Genomic DNA, 18,695 nt, shown 5'->3' on the forward strand with positions numbered 1-18,695 from the left:
GTAGAGGGACAGTGCCACTCCCTGGTTCCTAGCAATTGTGAATGAGTGAAGTTTTTTTCAGCAAGTGACATTAATATGTATTTATTATTTTTTCCAAAATAACTATTACTTAAAACTTCTAGTCAACATTATGAAAACTTATCACATCAATTATTTTTGAGGAAGAGGTTTTTTTTTTAATAAAGGGAATTAGTATAGCATGTATTTATAAACTGGTCATTGTCTTATCTATCCTTTCATCATTGAACAGTTTTCCATAATACAAAAATAGATGCATAATTATACAAATAAATAAATCTTACACATATACTTCATAAACCATTCAGCAAAAAGTGTTTCCAGAAGTGCAATGATGATTCTGATGAATATAGAACATTTTATATCTGTAGCCCATAGTGACCTTATTAAATAGAAAGAAATGTAGTATGTTTTCTATTTTGTAAGCAAGTGAGATTATTCCAATACTGTTAATATGAGAATAACAGTCTTTCAGTGCTGGGCTGATTGATGGGAATTTTAGTTATAGATCATATTCTCCTAATTTCATTCTGTGTTAGTTGATAAATGTTTATCAGGGCTACTCTAATTTTTTTTTAATTTGTCATGTCCTACAGTACTAAATTATATTCTCCATCCCAAGGTATTCATGATGACTTTTGTTCAAAACCAAAGGCATCCTCTTAGTCCTTTTCTTTCTTGGTTTCTCTGCAAACTTGGACACTGTTGATCCTCCTACTCTATTGGATAGGCTTTCCTCTCTAGGTTTTTGTGATACTGCTCCCATATGTGGCTTCTTCTATATGTTTTATCAGCCCTTAGTAAAATCTAAGTCCTAAGCCATTACTCTCTTCCTCTTTAACTTCTCCTCCTGTAATTTCTTGCTTAGAAATCATAAGACAGGATACCTGGATAATTTTATTTGATAATTCCTTGAAAGATGATGTTCAGGCTCTTTTTTAAAAAGAGCTATCATTTATATTTTTATACATTTATATACATTTTATACATTTATATCCATTGCTATCAAGTAGTCCAACAATCCTTAGATTATCTTTCCTGGATGTATTTTCTGGGTTGGTTGGTTTTCTGATGAGGTATATATTTTACATTTTCTCAAATTTTTCATTTTTATTTTTTCTGACTGATTCTTTGATGTTTTATAAAGGCATTCGCATCCATTTTCCCAATTCCAGTTTTTCACATATGATTTTTTTAAGTTAGCTTTTGTACTTTCTTTTTCATTTACCTAAGTCTACTTATCAGGGTGTTGTTTGCTTCTGTGGAGTGTGTATTTCCTTGCATTTGTCCAATTATATTTTTTTAATGTTTTTTTTAGTCAAATTTTTCCTTCCTATTCCAAAATGTCAAAACTCTCTTTCATATCTCTCATTTCTTAGTTCTTCTGACTCTCTTAATTTGACTTTTAAAACCCTGTTTTGAACCCCTCTCCCCCAAGAAGATTCTTAGGACTTGAGACCAGTTCATATCCCACTTTGAGAAGTTACTCATGTAGGCATTTTGTTCTCTTCTAAGTTGATGTGTTGATCTTTGCTGAGACCTTAGTAGTTTTCTCTGGTAAAGATTCGTTTTTGTTTCTTGCTCATTTTCTTTTTCTTTTTGCTAGTTCTGTGCCTGGAGCATAGAGTATGCAGTCTTAAACTTTTGGTGGGGTTTTGAGTTTTGAGTTGCCTTGAATTTTGGCTTTGAATGTTGGAGCTTCTGGTGTTTATTGGCTTGCTCACTGTGCTGGAGCCCAGTCTAGTCCCATTTGATGCTTTCTGGGGCTGGCAATTGGCCTTTTCTGTGAGGACGTGAAGCTCCATAACTGGTTTACTATCTTACTGTCCTCTTGTGCCCAGTCTGAGAAGTCTCAGATGCTGAGCTGTACAATGGCTTAGACCCTCTTGCTGGCTTGTCCAGACACCCTTTGTAATAGGCTGCAAACTCCCCTTTCATCCCAGTAAGACTGAGCAATCCTAATGCCTTTCCAAGCTATCTTGACCTGGAAATTTTGAGTTTATTTTCCCTTTATGCTCTATTCATCTAGCATGTATAATTTTTGATGTGTTTGGAATTGAATGGGGAGTTTTTGAGACAGAAAAGTATATTTTTGCCTTTTTTTGCATCGAGTTCTACACAGTGATTGTTACCAAATAAATATTTCTTGACTGAATGTAATAATGTCTGAATGTAATAACATCACCTTATATTATATCCAATAATTTGTTCTGTCCATCTCTGATTACTAGAGATCCATTTGGTGTTCCCATATCCCCCTAAAATTAGAATGGTATGTTTGCAGACTCTCTCTGGTATTGGAGTACTTAAAGTATATGTCAGTAGTAATGTGATCAGTGATTCAATAGATGTAATCATTTTTATGATTTTTTAAAATTAATTCCTAATAATTGCTCCAGAATGATGAGAGAACAACATAGAAACTGTTAGAATATCTTCATACATTTCCTCCAGTATACTTATTCCCATTTATTGTCTTTCTTTCCAAATTGATTTGAAGTTAAAACACAGTGAATTTGATTGCCATGTTGTGTACTTTGGGTTAGTGAAAGCCTTTATTTCTTAATTTGAAAATTATTTATGTTGTTAATGGATATTTATCCACTGAATGAGTGAGATAATGTTAAAGACAATAATCTTATAAAATTTTATTAATTCTTTATCTGTTTTTAATGATAGATATTATTTCTGGGAGAATAAATGTGAATACATTTTATACCTAATATTTTTTTTTAATTTTGAGAGCTGTCATAATTATGTACACACAAAAGATTACTAGTGTAGTTAAATTCTAATTTTTTGTGTTTTTTTTCCTTTGCACTATCTTCTATTCCTTGTTTGACTCTGAATTTCCCTACAACATATAACAGAAAGGAAGTTTATTATATGATATTTGGATATTCCTTTTTTATATTAGAGCCTAGATATTTTCCCAGATTTTGTCTTACAAAATGTGCATGATGATACTCTTAACTACCCTAGTAACTACCAACTTAACAGGTTTTTTTAAATTTGTCTGAAGTAAGAGAGTCTTTATCTATTGATTTATATTCTTAGGTGGCTTTGATGATATATTTCTGTGTTCATTTGTTCTTCAAATCTTGGACATCCAGCCTCTTCCCAGCATTAACTTTTTTTAAAAATTCTTTCCCTTTTTTTAGCTACACCCACAGGATTTTTGAGGATCACTTTCAGAAAGAGTTGGCTGAGTAGTAATTAATGAAGGCACTTTGGATTGCTTTTTTATTATTATAGCTTTTTATTGACAACAAATCATGGGTAATTTTTCAACATTGACCCTTGCAAACACTTCTGTTCCAACTTTTCCTCTCCTTCCCTCCATCCCCTCCCCTAGATGGCAGGCAGTCCCATACATGTTAAACATGTCAAAATATATGTTAAATACAATGTATGTGTACATATTTATACAGTTACCTTGTTGCATAAGAAAAAACAGATTTAGAAAAGTAAAAATAATCTGGGAAGAAAAACAAAAATTCAAGCAAACAACAACAGAAAGAGTGTAAATGCTATGTTGTGATCCATACTCATTTCCCAGTGCTCTTTAGCTGGGTATAGCTGGTTTTGTTCATCACTGATCAATTAGAACTTAATTGGATCCTCTCATTGCCAAAGATAGTCACTTCCATCAGAATTGATCATCATATAGTATTGTTGTTGAAGTGTGTATAAAGATCTCCTGGTTTTGCTCATTTCACTAAGCATCAGTTCATGTAAGTCTCTCCAAATCTCTCTGTATTCATCCTGCTGCTCATTTCTTACAGAGCAATAATATTCCATAACATTCATCTACCACAATTCAGCCATTCTCCAATTGATGGGCATCTGTTCAATTTCCAGTTTCTAGCCACTACAAAAAGGGCTGCCACAAACATTTTTGCACATGTGGGTCCCTTTCCCTTCTTTAATATCTTTTTGGAATATAAGCCCAGTAGTAACTCTTCTGGATCAAACTGCACAGTTTGATAACTTTTTGAGTATAGTTCCAAATTGTTCTCCACAATGGTTGGATCCATTTGGTAAAAATGCTTTTTTTTTTCAAAATCCTCCAAATTCTCAACAATCTTATAATTTTTTAAACTTTAGACACTTTCTCAATTTTTATAATTTGTTGACTGTACTCCTTTGGACTCCTTGAAATTTTGCTTCTCCATCTCCCCTTGTCAGGAAATGGTCCTCTTCAGGTGCTTCTCCTACTTAGTTGTATTCTTCTCACTTCCCAATAGTGAATCAATTTCCATCTCTTACTGAATGAGATTGAGTATCCTCCAGCCAGCTTCTCTCTGTGGTAGTCATTCTCTGTTCCCTCTTTCCTGCTGATCTATTCAACTCTCAGTAGAAAAATATTTTACTCTGCAGAAGACTACTTTTTGGAAACATCCAAGGAAAATATATCTCTATGACTTCTCTGGCATTTATTCTTTTTTTTCATGTTTCTTATCCTGGTTTAGAGTAGTATTGCCACTTGCTTCAAAAATATCAAAAATAGCATGTGCTTCTGAAATTAAACATTTTTATTCATAGTTTTAAAAAATAGTTGCTATTTCTCTTAATAGTGTCTCCTCCCTCACAGAGTTAGCCCCACACATTTTAGAAGAAAAAATCATTTAAAAACTGAAAAAAAGAAAAAGTAAAAGGAATCCATTATGCAAACAATCAATACATTGGGAAAAGTCTTCATAATATTCCTACTTCCTCAAATGGTACTCATCTGCTGCAAAGGAATGAGGAGAGGGACACCTTTCTGGCAGCTTCTCTTTGCATCATTCTTTTCTTGAAAGTTTTCTAAATTATCCAAGTTAAGTTGCAGAGATTTAAGAAAAAATTCCTGTTTTAAGGGTCAAAAGGATTTCTTCGCTATTCTTGTCAATCTGAACTAGCTTAGCACTAACTCTTGTCTTCCTTACAATGATGACCCTCTAAAAAGGAGGCAGTCTTCAAGTAGCCTAACGTACTTTTCCACCAATGATGTTTTCTTGCTTGGACTGCACTCTTTCTACTTGTTTCAAAATCCATATTGCACTTGCACAGGTTCTGCTTTGGAAAGGTATTGAGGCAACATTTGTCTACATAAAAGCTTCTTGCAGGAAATTTTTTAAAGCTATCCAAACAAAAAAAGAGTCACTTTGGCTTATTAATTTTATCAATTTGGTTATTTTCCTTAGAAATATAATTCATGTTTCTTTCAAAAATACTTTTTTTCTACAGAAAGAAAACGAAGAGAATGAAGAGGGAAAACCCAGAGAAGAAATAGAGTTGAGTGCCAAAACATCTGCAAATGCAAAGAAGAAAGTGGTGAGCGCAAGGATCTCTAGGAACTATTCTAAAAAGGTAAACATTCCCAAAAAGAAAAATGTTAACAAAAAGGAAAATGTTATTTAGATTTTAAATCATTACTTATTCTTTGCAAGTGATGTTAAGAAATAGGTATGTACTTTTGATTTTAACATCTATTGCTAAAAGTCAGTGTCCATGAGAACTCACTCCTATTGATGGAATGAGCATCTTTAGCTTTGTCAAGAGCTCATAATTGGTAGGCACATGGTGCCCAATTCTTTCTAACCATTTCACTTAAAAAGAAAGCAATTTCATTCAGTCATGAAGTGATCTGACAACATAGAAGTGAAAACTTGAGAGATGGACATCACCTTAGAAATCAGACATTCCAATTCCTAGCATCAAAGTGTCTGCTTTTCTTGGCATGCATTCTCATATGGATTCAGCTTCTTTCATAGCAAAGGCCACATAGGTTATTAAGAATTCATTTTGATATTTTCATTGGAGATGGAAAGAATAGTTGATAATGATCAAGATAGTTCAGATTGTAAAACTTTTTTTGTTTTTAAAAGTAGAAAAAGATCTTTGTGTATAGTTTTGATGGAATTGAGGGATTTGTATTGGTAGAGACAGGGAGATAAGGCATTATGAGATAAAGGCCATGGGTAGAAGCACAGAAGTGGACTTGGATAGGTGAGCTACTAAAATGAACGTATTTAATTGAATTGAAATGGCCACAGCAAAAAATTAAGCTTCATGAATTCAAGGGAGGCAATATAAGAAGGGCATGAAAATTGAATCATTAACATCAAACATCCATGAATATTAATACCAGTAAGTAGATGAATTAAACAAAAATATTAAGGAAGGATTAAGATCCAATAATCATGTGAGACTGGAATTATGATCTTGCTTTCCTGGATGTGATATCTTTGAACAAGTCATGTTGGTTTGGGGGATCATGGCTTTCCTTCATGAGTTGACTAGCCATCCATTTCATGATGTTTTTCAGAATTTTGTAGTGCCTTGAATTATTTGAATTGAAAACAACATGGCTCCTTTGGAAAGTATTAACATCTTTTCCAATTCAGGCTTTCTGGTCATCGTTCTAGATTTCTGAAAGAGTACATGAGAAATTGTTTTATGACCACTAAGACCTAGCCAATCTTCTGTTTATGAATTGGTCATACATTCTCTTTTTTTAGGGAAATGAACAGTAGTTTTTGGCTTGCCAAAGAGTGTCCCAATAGATGTTTCCAGCCTGACTAGCCATGTTGCTATTTGGCATACCTAATACTTTGTTCACTCTCCTTCACTGACTTTTCCCAAGGATCCCCTTTCACTGTCAAATTGTCCCAGCCACCCCTTGCTCTTCCCTTAGAATAACAGAAATCTCCTTTCCCCTGCAAATCTTTTCTTCAAGGAAAATTTCTACCTCTCCAGGATAGCTCCCTGATATTTCTTACAAGTTGGAAGTTATATTCTAATGTTCATTTCTATTTATAAAGTTATGCAATTCTAAATTGATCAAAATGTTTTCTTTTAATTGTTTTTCTTCCTGCCATTTCCTGATTGTTTTCTCTATTCCTGAAAGGGAGAGTTATCATATCTATGAAGTTGTAGAAAAAATAAATTAGAATTGGAAAAAGAAGAAACAGATATTTGTTTTCAAAAATTTATAGGGAGAAGTGGAAAAAATAACAATAAAAAAGGAAGAAAGGGAAGAAAATGATGCAAATAAATGGAATTTAAAACAAGAACCAGACATATTAGAAAATGAAGATTATGCAAATTCTGGTAAGATTAAATGATTCTTTTAGTTCTTATGGAGACTGAGGAATAGTTGGGTTTTTTACAGAAATGTTAAGGGTATGAATCAGAGACATCATTGGGACTGATGGGACAGAGACATTTGAACAGATGACAGCATAAATTGAGAATTGGCAGTTAAGCAGATTGTATCTAACAATAAGATAGATATATATTCATTAACAATTTAGATGACAAGTTGTTCACAATAAAAGAGCTGATAAGAAAAGTATGAAAGGACTTTTTTTTTTTTGCATTCATAGCTTGAGATCTTAGAGTGATTTTCAAACTAACGAATAAAAGCCTTCCTTAAGGAAGGCTATGTATTATGCTTGTTTGTTCTCTTTTTCTCTGAGGGTGGATAGCATCATCCTTCTGAAGTCCCATGTTTTTTCCATGTTTAGATATCAACACCATATTCTCTGTTATAAAGGTAGTATGTCTTCGCCTAACAAATGGACAAATAAAAAGCTGAAAATAATATGCTTTGATGCATAGTAACTCTCCATAGTTCTCTCTCTGGATTGATGGCATTTTCCATGCCAAATCTGTTATAATTGCCTTGAATCAATTCATTTTGAGAAGAAATAACTCCATCACTGTTAAAGTCACCAAATGTTACTGTTTACAATATTTTCTTAATTCTGCTCATTTCACATAAATCTCGCCAGTCTTTTCTGAAATCAGCCTATTCATTATTTCTTATACAACAATAATAGGCCATTAAATTTATGTACCATATCTTATTCAATCATTCCCCAACTGATGGGCATCCATTCAATTTCTAGTTACTTGCCAAAAGACAATAAGGGCTGCTACAAACATTTTTGCTCATGTGGGTTCTTTCTCCTCATTTATGATCTCTTTAGGATATAGACCTAATGACACTGCAGGATCAAAGGGTTTGCACAGTTTTATACTTCAGTTTCATTTTTCTTAAATGATAAATCATTATTTAGGTATTTTATTTCTCTCCAGTTAATTTGTACCATTTATATTTTGTAAACATTCATTTCATTTCATTTGTTGGATTGATTGGCACATAGTTGTATAAAATAGCTCTTAATAATTGTCTTAATTTCCTCTTCACTGGTTGCGAGTTCACTCATTTCATTTTTGAATACTGGTAATTTGGTTTTCTTCTTTCCATTTTCCAATGAAATTAACAAAGTCTATTTTGGTTTGTTTTGCTTTTCCATGAAAGGAACTCAATTTTATTTTTTTTTAGTTCAAGAGTTTTCTTTGTTTTCAAGTTTGCAAAACTCTTTCCTTTCTTTTTCTGAATATCTAACTTGGTTTTTAACTGGGGGAGGGTTATTTAATAATTTATTTTTAAAACTATTTTTGTTGCATTCTCAATTAATCCCCTCTTTCTCTATTTAAGCACCTAAATATGTAAAATTTCCCCTAAGAGCTGTTTTGGCTATATCCCATAAGTTTTGCTCTCTTGTCTCATTATTGTCCTTCTCTGGGATGAAATTTTTGATTGTTCATAAATCAACATGTAGGTCTTGCCTGATCTACCCATTCTTTTGCTAAAGCCCTTTAATATCATAATTTTATTGTGTCATGATAAGAAAATTAAAGATTTAACATTTTTTATACCTTTCTTCATTTAATTGTGAAGTTTTAAGCCCTAATATGTAATCAATTTTTGTGTAGGTGCTATGAGCAAGGTAGATTTCTTTCTATCCCAATTAAACTTTCTCCAATGGTGTATTATACCCAATATTTCTATAATTCTATTCACTTCCTTAACTTTTCTGTTGCTTATTTTGTGGTTTGATTCCTTTAATTAGGAGAGAGGAAGGTTAAGATCCCACATTAGGATAGATTTGCTGTCTTTTTCTTCCTGTGACTCACTCAATCTCTCCTCTTAAGATCCTGAATACTATCCCACTTGGTGCATATATGTGTAGTATTGATAATATGTAGTATTGATATTACTTCATTATTGAGGGTGCGCTTTAGCAAGACCTTCCTCATCAATTTAAAATAGATTCATTTTCACTTTTACTTTGAGATCAGGATCACCACTCCTGCTTTTTTTTTTTTAATACTTCATCTGAAGCATAACCTAGCCCACTCTAGGCTTTTACTTTTATTCTGTGTGTGTATCTCTGCTTCAAAAATGATTCTTGTAAGTGATATATTATAGAATTCTGGGTTTTAATGTACACTGCTATCTACTACTTTTTTTGTAGAGTTCATCCCATTCATATTCACTGTTAAGATTAACTCTTTCTTTCCCTTCATCCTATTTTCCCCTTTTATGTTTCTTTCTCTCCTTTCATTCTTTATTTTATTAGCCCCTCTTCTTTTTTTGCCTTTTGCCCTCTCTCCTTCTGCCTTCCTTTGATCAGTATTCTCTTTTCCTTTTCTTTTCTCTCTCCCTTTGCACTTCCTTCTAGGATAATATAAATTTCTTTACCCAAAGAGGGAGTGTGATATTCCCACTTTCATCCAAATCCAATGAGATTAAGCTGCAAATGCAGCTGCTGCTTCCCTATTACTGGAGGCAATTGCTAGTGTCTGCTGGAGATCTAATTTTGACCAGCAAAATAGATCCCTTCATGTGAGAGGATGATAATGATAAAGAGGGATATAAGAACTAGTTGCATTCTCTGACCTCTCACCTCATCCCTTATCAGTGGTGTATATGCCCACAACCCATGAAAAATGTTAAAAAGGGAATCAGCACCACTACACACCTGTCAGATTGGCTAGAATGACAGGGAATGATAATGGGGAATATTGGAGGGGATGTGGGAAAACAGGGACACTGATACATTGTTGGTGGAATTGTGAACACATCCAGCCATTCTGGAGAGCAATTTGGAACTATGCTCAAAAAGTTATCAAACTGTGCATACCCTTTGATCCAGCAGTGTTTCTACTGGGTTTATACCCCAAAGAGATACTAAAGAAAGGAAAGGGACCTGTATGTGCCAAAATGTTTGTGGCAGCCCTGTTTGTAGTGGCTAGAAGCTGGAAAATGAAAGGATGCCCATCAATTGGAGAATGGTTGAGTAAATTGTGGTATATGAATGTTATGGAATATTATTGTTCTGTAAGGAATGACCAGCAGGATGAATACAGAGAGGACTGGAGAGACTTACATGAACTGATGCTAAGTGAAATGAGCAGAACCAGGAGCTCATTATATACCTCAACGATACTGTTTGAGGACATATTCTGATGGAAGTGGATCTCTTCGATAAAGAGAGTTTTAATTGATCAAAGATGGACAGAAGCAGCTACACCCAGAGAAAGAACACTGGGAAATGAATATAAACTGCTTGCATTTTTGTTTTTCTTCCTGGGTTATTTATACCTTCTGAATTTAATTCTCCCTGTGCAACAAGAAAACTGTTTGGTTCTGCACACATATATTGTATCTAGGATATACTGTAACCCATTCAACATGTAAAGGACTCTTGCCATCTGGGGGAAGGGGTGGAGGGAGGGAGGGGAAAAATCAGAACAGAAGTGAATGCAAGGGATAATGCTGTAAAAAATTACCCTGGCATGCGTTCTATCAATAAAAAGTTATTTAAAAAAAAAAAAGGGAATCAGCTTGCAGTTCAATCCACACAGCAGCAAAAATTTGGTTTGACTTGTTAGCCCCACTCATATGACTTTTATTATAATGATCTGTTTTGAATTATCCATGTGGTTGGTGTAGGAGTTAAGAGTGCTAATATGACACAGTCAATACCTACTGTGTTAAGTCTAAGGCTAGTGGGAGACAAAGCAAAGCTTCCACTAATCCTACAAAGGACACAAATAGTCGCATCTGATTCAGTTTGGGGGGAAAAAAAGCTTTCTCTCATCATCCTGCAATACTGTTGCCCTCTGGAGACTTGAAAAAGGGATAACTATAGAATAAATAACTGATGAGGTTAGGGCATATAAAAACAATTTAAGGACCTAGGGAGGAAGAGTTTGAAGGATAAATTTGACATTTAGAAAACAATTCTCAGTGGACAACAGTAAAACCAGGCATAATCTAAAAATAAAGGTAGGCATGTGTTACAGAATAGAGTAAACTTTTCTTTTTGTTCAGAGCCCTCTAATTTACAAGAGGACTAAATTCATTTCATTCTCAATTCACAAGCAACATCAGCATCAGTAAAGGCTGATTCTTCTCCCAACACAATACATTTTCCACTCCTTAATTTCTTTTTTATATGACTCATCACTTCAAAGTCAAGTTATACCTATGTCTTCTGTCTGTCTTCTTACTTCTTTCTTATTGACCTAAGATCTAGTTCTCAAGATTTACAAGTACATTAATGACACCATGGAGGGATGTAAACAACTGAAACTTTCAATTATATTTTGTCTCTCCTCTTTATTTTTGTACACATCTCTTGAACATTCTATTATTCTGTTCTAGTCTTTTCATGAGAGATAATTAAAAGTCCCCATATTACACTGAATATATATCTTTTCCCCTAAAACTTTCTGACCCAAGTTTGGTTGCGTGCATGTGTGTATGCTTGCTTGTCTTTAGTGTCTTATAGATTAACGCTAGATTTGCCACACAGAAAAAACGACATGGGATAGCCTTTGGTCTGGTTATTCCATTACAAGCCTCATGTTTATTTAACTTATGGAGTCCTCATTAAGTTCCTGGGATCAAAACCCAAAAGCCATAATTTCCTTCTAAACTTCTATTCTGATCATTGTCCAGCCAAGGGCTTGCCACCAAAAAGCACCGGGGAATGCCACATGAAGATGTATAATCTAGGTGACTTAGAACTCGAGTCAATGAAAGGAATTCCCTATTGGCAGCTGATCATATATTCTGCCCCAGGGCAAGGGATCACATGGATAATTTTTGGCCCTGTTGTTGCCCAGATTTGCAACCACATATACCATTTAATTCTTTCTCATGTCATATTATTAGCTCTTCCTCATTTTTACTTACTATTCCAGTAACTAGATTCTGCCCTAATAGCTCTTTCTGAAGATATACCTATTCTATATTAGGAATAGATATTTCCAGGAAGAGGAGTAGGGAATAATGCTTTTACTTTTAATGATTTTAAGCCAACTTCATTGGAGATACATAATTGCTAGTATAGCAAATGAAGAAAGATTTGTAGAATATCTATTCTAGCTATTGGAGATAACTTTTTCCATAAGATTCATTCTAAAATTAGGTTTCTCTTCTGTGCTGTGCTGTTGTTGAATTGCTTGAGACCATTCAAGTTAATATGGGTTTGGAAGCCCAAGAAGAAATCATGGATGTGGATAAGGAATTATATAATGTCATAATTCTTCCTTTGTTAAACCTTGGAAAATTATGGAAAACAGGGCCTTAATAAGTTGAGGTTCTCTGAAATGACTTTTTTAGCCTAATTAGTTTGTAATATCCTTAAATACTATATCATTTTGCCAGAGGAGGTAGCAAAAATTCTCTTGAAAAAATCATAGGGCTATTACGAGATGAAACTGGAGATGAAACATTTTGTTCAAATCTGCTGTCATTTTTATAATAGAAATGAATGAAGTATAGAATGCTTAATTACAACAGCTAACTAGGTATGGAGCACAGTCTCCAGGAATCCAGACTAATATAGTGCTCTTAATACTATATTATCAAATAAGCCACTATTATAAACATGATTATCCAATATTCACAACTCCTGTACCGGTTGCTATGGGTTGCGGCTAATAAATGGGGCAGTTTTTAGAATTTTGTAGACCAAATTATTCTTATTTCTAGAGAATAACATTGAGAAAGCAGCAACTTCAGAAGAGTCCCTTCAGAGGAAGTTTACAGGACGGATTCCTTCTTTTTATCGGTAAGATCAATTTTGTATACTTATACAAAATAGAATTCAATTAATGGTTTGATGTCTGCTTGGTTTGAACTCTTTAGCTACCATCTTTCCTTTTTCTCTTTATTTCTGAGTGCTTTTAGCTATGTTCAGTGATTTTCATGTATTCCAATTGTCCTCAACTCGTAGAGCAATAGGAGTTCTGAATATGGGCACTCAGAGGACCTGGGTTCAAATGCTTACTCACCAACTTTTACCACTTTCACATAGTCAAGAGACTGTGATGTTCTCTTAGCTTAATTTCTGCCTGTTACTTAAATATCAGGAAATAGGACTAGAATGACACTCAACCTGTCAAACTATAATCTTACTAGCTCTTAGCAGGTGATAGAGCTAGGGCAAGTGTAAACACTCTTCTGGTTGTGTGTTGAAGGGAAACTGCTTGGGACATTTTTTACAATGCTACCTAAGTTAGGATCCATATGTAACAATTAACTATAGTTGGAAAAAATTTTCTATTCATGTCAAAAAACAAAATAACTCTTTAATTATTCACAAATATTGAGACACACAGAGAGACATGCAGAAGTATATTTTTTATATTTTATTTTTACCAATTACATCTAAAATTCTTTTAAAAACTGAATTCCAAATTCTCTCTCTTCTTTCCCCCTTACCCACTTCCCACTGAAAAGGTACATGTGAAGTAATGAAAAACATTTCTATAAAAGTCATGTTGGGAAAGAGTATATAGAATCTTTCTCCTCCCCCAAAAAATACCCTCAAGAAAAATAAAGTAAAAAAGTAGTACACTTCAATATGTTTCCACACACAGTCAGTTCTTTCTCTGAGTTGAGAGAACATTTTTCAGCTTCCTACTAGTTTTGGATTTTTATGTTACTGATAAAAGCAAAATTACATTGTAATTACTTTGTACATGTTGCATGTGTTTATGGAGAACTTTCCAGGTTTTTACACATTTGAGAAATGAGGCCTTCATCAGAGGAATTTGCTCCAAACAATTACTATGACTATTTTTCACCTTTTTTTTTTCTCAGTGTCCTTTCATTTTGTCTTCTCCAAAATGTTTTTCTTGTGATCACCCGCATACCTCAATATACTTTCTCTTCTACCACCTTTCTTCCATTTTGCTCTTCCCTTCCTCTCTTATTGTACTACTGCAAAATAAACTATACCCATATTAAGGGTGGGTGTTATTTCCTTTTTAAGATAATCATGATGGGAGTAAGGTGCACTCACTCACCCTCCCTTCCACGCTAAAAGGTTTTTTCTTGCCTCTTTTGTGGCCAATAATTCATGCTTCTTTTTCTCACAAAATATTGCTCCATAAATTTTCATTTTATTATTCTGAAATATTATCCCTTCATATTTAACTCACCTCTGTGTCCTCCATTTATACATTTACATATACTCCTTCTAACTACTGTAATGATTCTAAAGTTCTTGTGTTACAAGTAGACTGTTGCCATGTAGGAGTGCAGACAGATTAACCTGTGCTATGACTCTTTTGATTTACTTTCCTCATTATACCCTTATACTTTTCCTGAGTGTCCTGTATTTGAAAGCCACATTTTTTTAGATTTGAATTGGTCTGTAACAGTCTATTATTATTATTATAGCTTTTTATTTACAAGATATATGCATGGGTAAATTTTCAGCATTGACAATTGCAAAACCTTTTGTTCCAATCTTTCCCCTCCTTTTCCCCCACCTCCTCCCCAAGATGGCAGGTAGACCAATACATGTTAAATATGTTAAAATATATATTAAATACAAAATAAATATACATGTCCATACAATAATTTTGTATGTACAAGAAGAACCAGACTTTGAAATAACGTATAACTAACCTGTGAAGGAAATCAAAAATGCAGGCAGATAAAAATAAAGGGATTGGGAATTCTATGTAGTGGTTCACACTCATTTCCCAGAGTTCTTTCACTGGGTGTAGCTGGTTCAATTCATTACTGCTCTGTTGGGACTGATTTGGTTCATCTCATTGTTGAAGAGGGCCATGTCCATCAGAATTGATCATCATATAGTATTGTTGTTGAAGCATATAATGATCTCCTGGTCCTGCTCATTTCACTCAGCATCACTTCATATAAGTCTCTCCAGGCCTTTCTGAAATCATCCTGCTGGTCATTTCTTACCAAACAATAATATTCCATAATATTCATATACCACAATTTATTCAGCCATTCTCCAATTGATGGGCATCCACTCAGTTTCCAGTTTCTGGCCATTACAAACAGGGCTGCCACAAACATTTTTGCACATACAGATCCCTTTCCCTTCTTTAAGATCTCTTTGGGATATAAACCCAGTTCCAAATTGCTCTCGAAAGCCAACTTTTTATTCAGCTTTAGTTTTTTGTTGCAAGTCTACTATTTCTTTGAATCTTCTTCTTCTTTTCCTTTGAGGGATTATACTACTCTATTTTTTCTGGGTAGATAATTGGTTTTCATACTAGCTCCATTGCTTTCTGAATATTATATTCTAAACCCTCCATTTCTTTAAGTTCAAAGATGCTAGTCTTATGCTGTTATCCTGGCTGTGATTCTACTATATTTAAATTGTTTCTTTCTGGATGATTGCAATATTTTTTCCTTATCCTGGGAATTCTGGAATCTGGCTATAACATTCCAGGGGTTTTTCATTTTGGCAGCTCTTTTAGAAAGTTATCAGTGGATTCTTTCAAATTTTATTTTACCCCATGGTCCTAGAAAATCAGAAAAGTTTTCCTTCATAAATTCTTGAAAGATAAAGTCTAGGCTATTTTTTGAATCATGGTGGTTTATAAATATTCTCGCCTAGATGTATCTTCCAGATCAGGTTTTTCTAGAGATTTTCTAGAGAATCATTGGACCTTGTTTCCCCATTTTTGATGCTCTTTGTTTGTTTGTATAGTTTCCTGATGTCACATAAAGCCATTAGCTTCCACATGCTCATTTTCAATTTTTAAGGAATTATTTCCCCATTTTATTTAGTTTTTTAAAGGCATTATGAGCTTTTTGCATTACACTTTTATCACACTCATTTCTCTTCCCAATTTTTACTCTACCTCTCTTACTTGATTTTCAAAATCTATTTTGAGTTCTTACATGGCCTAAGACAAATTCTTTTTTTGGAAGCTGTGAATAGAAGTGCTTTGATTTTATACATATCATCTGAATGCTTCTTTTCATCTTTATTGTCTTCATACTAATTTTTCTATGGTCACGGTCTTGTTCTGGTGTTTGCTGATTGTCCCAGGCCATCACTTGGTTTTGGGCTCTTTTCAAAAGTAGGACTCTGTTTCCAGGGTTCAGGGTGCAATACTAGAAGCTTCAGGGGTTTCAACACCTTTTTTTCTGAAATCCTCCTACATACGTTTACTGTAAGGCAGCATTGCACTTCAGATCTAGTTTTGGGCAAAGCAAGAGAATCATGCTTCAGTCCTACCAGTGAGCTATTCAGCCCCTTACCTATGGGAACTCCAAAAAGTCACCAATGTTGCTGCAGCCACACATTCTGCTGTTGCTGTTTTTGATTCAGTGGCTCTCAAAGCTCCTGGTTTGCTGGAGCTGCTCTCATACCTAAGTCTAATAGACCTTCCTGGCAGACCATTCAGACCTTTCCTGATGTCCAGGGATGGAGAAGTCTAGATTGTTACATTCCTTGGCTCACTTAGAGCCCTCCCCTAAACTTGCCAATGCTGGGTCTATGCACACTATATTGGTCTTGACCAATGTCACAATTGTGCTCCTGTCCCCCCTCAGAGTGACAGACCCCTCCTGCCACCTTCTAAGCTCTCTTTGGCTGAAAAATTGTTTCACTGCATCTCTCTGGGGATTCTAATGCTCAAAAATATTTTAGAGGGATTATTTAAAAATATTTGAATCCTGTGGGCAATGCTTTGGGGGAGTCTCTGCCTTTGGTCAATCAACAGGGGCTCTGCCTCCACACACATTTGCAGCATGTAAAGTTATTCGGTTCTAAAATATAATCTGACTCGATTTCTGCCAGGCCTCCTTAAATGTTTATTAACATTGCTCTTCTTTCTTCACCTTGGATTTCAGATTCTTTGGGAAGAGAATCAGAAAGAGGACAAAAGAGACAACAAAGACTCCAAAGGTAAACTTTTGTCTTGGCAAATTTGTTCTGTAGCTTCAATTACAAAGATCAAGGGTGATGTCAGATGTGGGAGTTGGAGCAAAGGACTTCTTGGATCCATGTCAGGTCTAATATTTTAGGCTTTTGGGACAGTATGGCATGGAAAACTTGTTCTGTATTTGTGTGACATTAATCAACCCTTTGAGGCATAATTGTTTTTCTCCCCAATGGCTCCTGTTGTTTTTGCAACAAGGATATTCTTCCCTGGATGAAGGAGAATGAAGTGAGTTGGATCAGTAACACTAGAAAATTGCAAGTATAGTTTGTGGCCTCTCCCAGTTTTGTCATTCAAGGTCTTGTCATGTCCACTGCTTGCAAGTGGGGACTCTTGGTCATTTTTCTCATATCTCCAGCTCCCTGCAGAGCCCCTGACCCATTACAGGTACTTCCTTAATGCTTGCTCCTGGATTTAGGTTTTTAAATACTGGCTCTCTTTCTTGACTTTGCAGTTGCCAAGTAATTACAGTTTGTGTGGTGCATCTCAGGCACAGATTTCAGAGGAAATGGGGGACAAAAATACTGAGTTGGAATAAAACTTTTCTCAAAGTCCTTTCCTAATATGCTCACGTAGAGTTTACAGATTGCATGACATCCTTAGGTCTTAATTAGAATCCACCCTTCTTGACTTGGACATTTAAATGGAAACATTATTGGCCAGTACAGAGATACACACTATCTTGGCATCTTGTCAAAAAAGTAAAAAGGCAAACTGCCAAACCTACAGTCATCAATGTTCCTTGCCTCACCATCTCTGCACTCAAGCAGCTTGTGTTGATTTCTCCTAGCCCATTTCACTCTCCAAGCAGCACAGCTAGGCTCGGTTTCCCTTATCAGCAAAGGTTCTCTCAGCTTTCTTCAGACACTGGGACTCCTCATACTGCCTGGATGGTGAAGATTCTACTTTTCAGGCCAGTTAGTCCAGTGCTGCTCCCCTTCTTGTTTGAGGGAAACTACATAGCAAGTATTTGTGTTGCACACTGGACCAACCTGATTTCTTTCTTGGGATTTTCTTTAATTATTCTGGGGATAGCCCAACTCTTGTTTATTTGTATTACTCAACATTAACCATAAAGTACTATTTTATTTTTATTGCAAAGGAAATCTGGGGAGCTTGGAATTTTTTAACTGTCTCTGCCATCTTCCCAGAATTCTCTCCAGTAACTTTTCAATAATGAGGGTGTGCTTTAATACCTTAAATTTAGGTATAATCCCAATTTTCAATCATTGGGAGCATGTGTATCTTATTTGATCTCGATTTTCAAAGTATTATTTTGTTTATATAAGTCAGTTTAGCTGCATCATTAGAAAGAAAACTAACAAGTTTAACTCAACTTTCACCTTAAATTGCAATTTATCAATTATGGGAATATCCAGCCTGCTCTTTAAAAATGCAGGTGGGGAAAAGCTTAAGGTAGAAATATAAAAGTAGTTATCCTAAAATATCTGTGTGAGTCCATACATTTTTGCAAAGTAAAAAACTCTTGGAAACATTTGCACATTTGTCATTTAGTCCTATGGAAAGAGCTTTGTGGTTGCTGCAAAATTTCTCAACATATAGGACCAAGGTAAGATATGTTACCAACATTCAAAAAATGTTTATAAATT

The 18,695-nt window shown here is 34.7% G+C and overlaps 1 protein-coding gene and 1 long non-coding RNA gene across 4 annotated transcripts in view; one reads left to right on the top strand and one right to left on the bottom strand.

The window, feature by feature from the left end:
* The window catches only part of LOC127553691 (uncharacterized), a 109,149-nt gene that overhangs the window by 32,404 nt on the left and 58,050 nt on the right, over positions 1–18,695 (bottom strand). Inside the window, exon 3 of one of the 2 annotated variants that reach the window (XR_007951801.1) lies at positions 5,961–6,432. The exons of the other annotated variant lie outside the window; for it this stretch is intronic. This is a non-coding gene — a long non-coding RNA (uncharacterized LOC127553691). Of the gene's footprint in view, positions 1–5,960; positions 6,433–18,695 lie in introns of those variants that run through there. 2 annotated transcript variants of the gene reach the window in all.
* LOC127553681 (IgA FC receptor-like) overlaps positions 1–18,695 on the top strand; it is an 88,912-nt gene that overhangs the window by 29,703 nt on the left and 40,514 nt on the right. For both annotated transcript variants that reach the window (XM_051984591.1, XM_051984592.1), the window contains exons 15-18: positions 5,248–5,370; positions 6,999–7,113; positions 12,860–12,938; positions 16,997–17,051. In XM_051984591.1, the coding sequence (XP_051840551.1) occupies positions 5,248–5,370; positions 6,999–7,113; positions 12,860–12,938; positions 16,997–17,051 (372 nt within the window). The remainder of the gene's footprint in view (positions 1–5,247; positions 5,371–6,998; positions 7,114–12,859; positions 12,939–16,996; positions 17,052–18,695) is intronic.

This window comes from Antechinus flavipes, chromosome 3, assembly GCF_016432865.1.
Source record: "Antechinus flavipes isolate AdamAnt ecotype Samford, QLD, Australia chromosome 3, AdamAnt_v2, whole genome shotgun sequence".
Classification (NCBI taxonomy): Eukaryota; Metazoa; Chordata; class Mammalia; order Dasyuromorphia; family Dasyuridae; genus Antechinus; species Antechinus flavipes.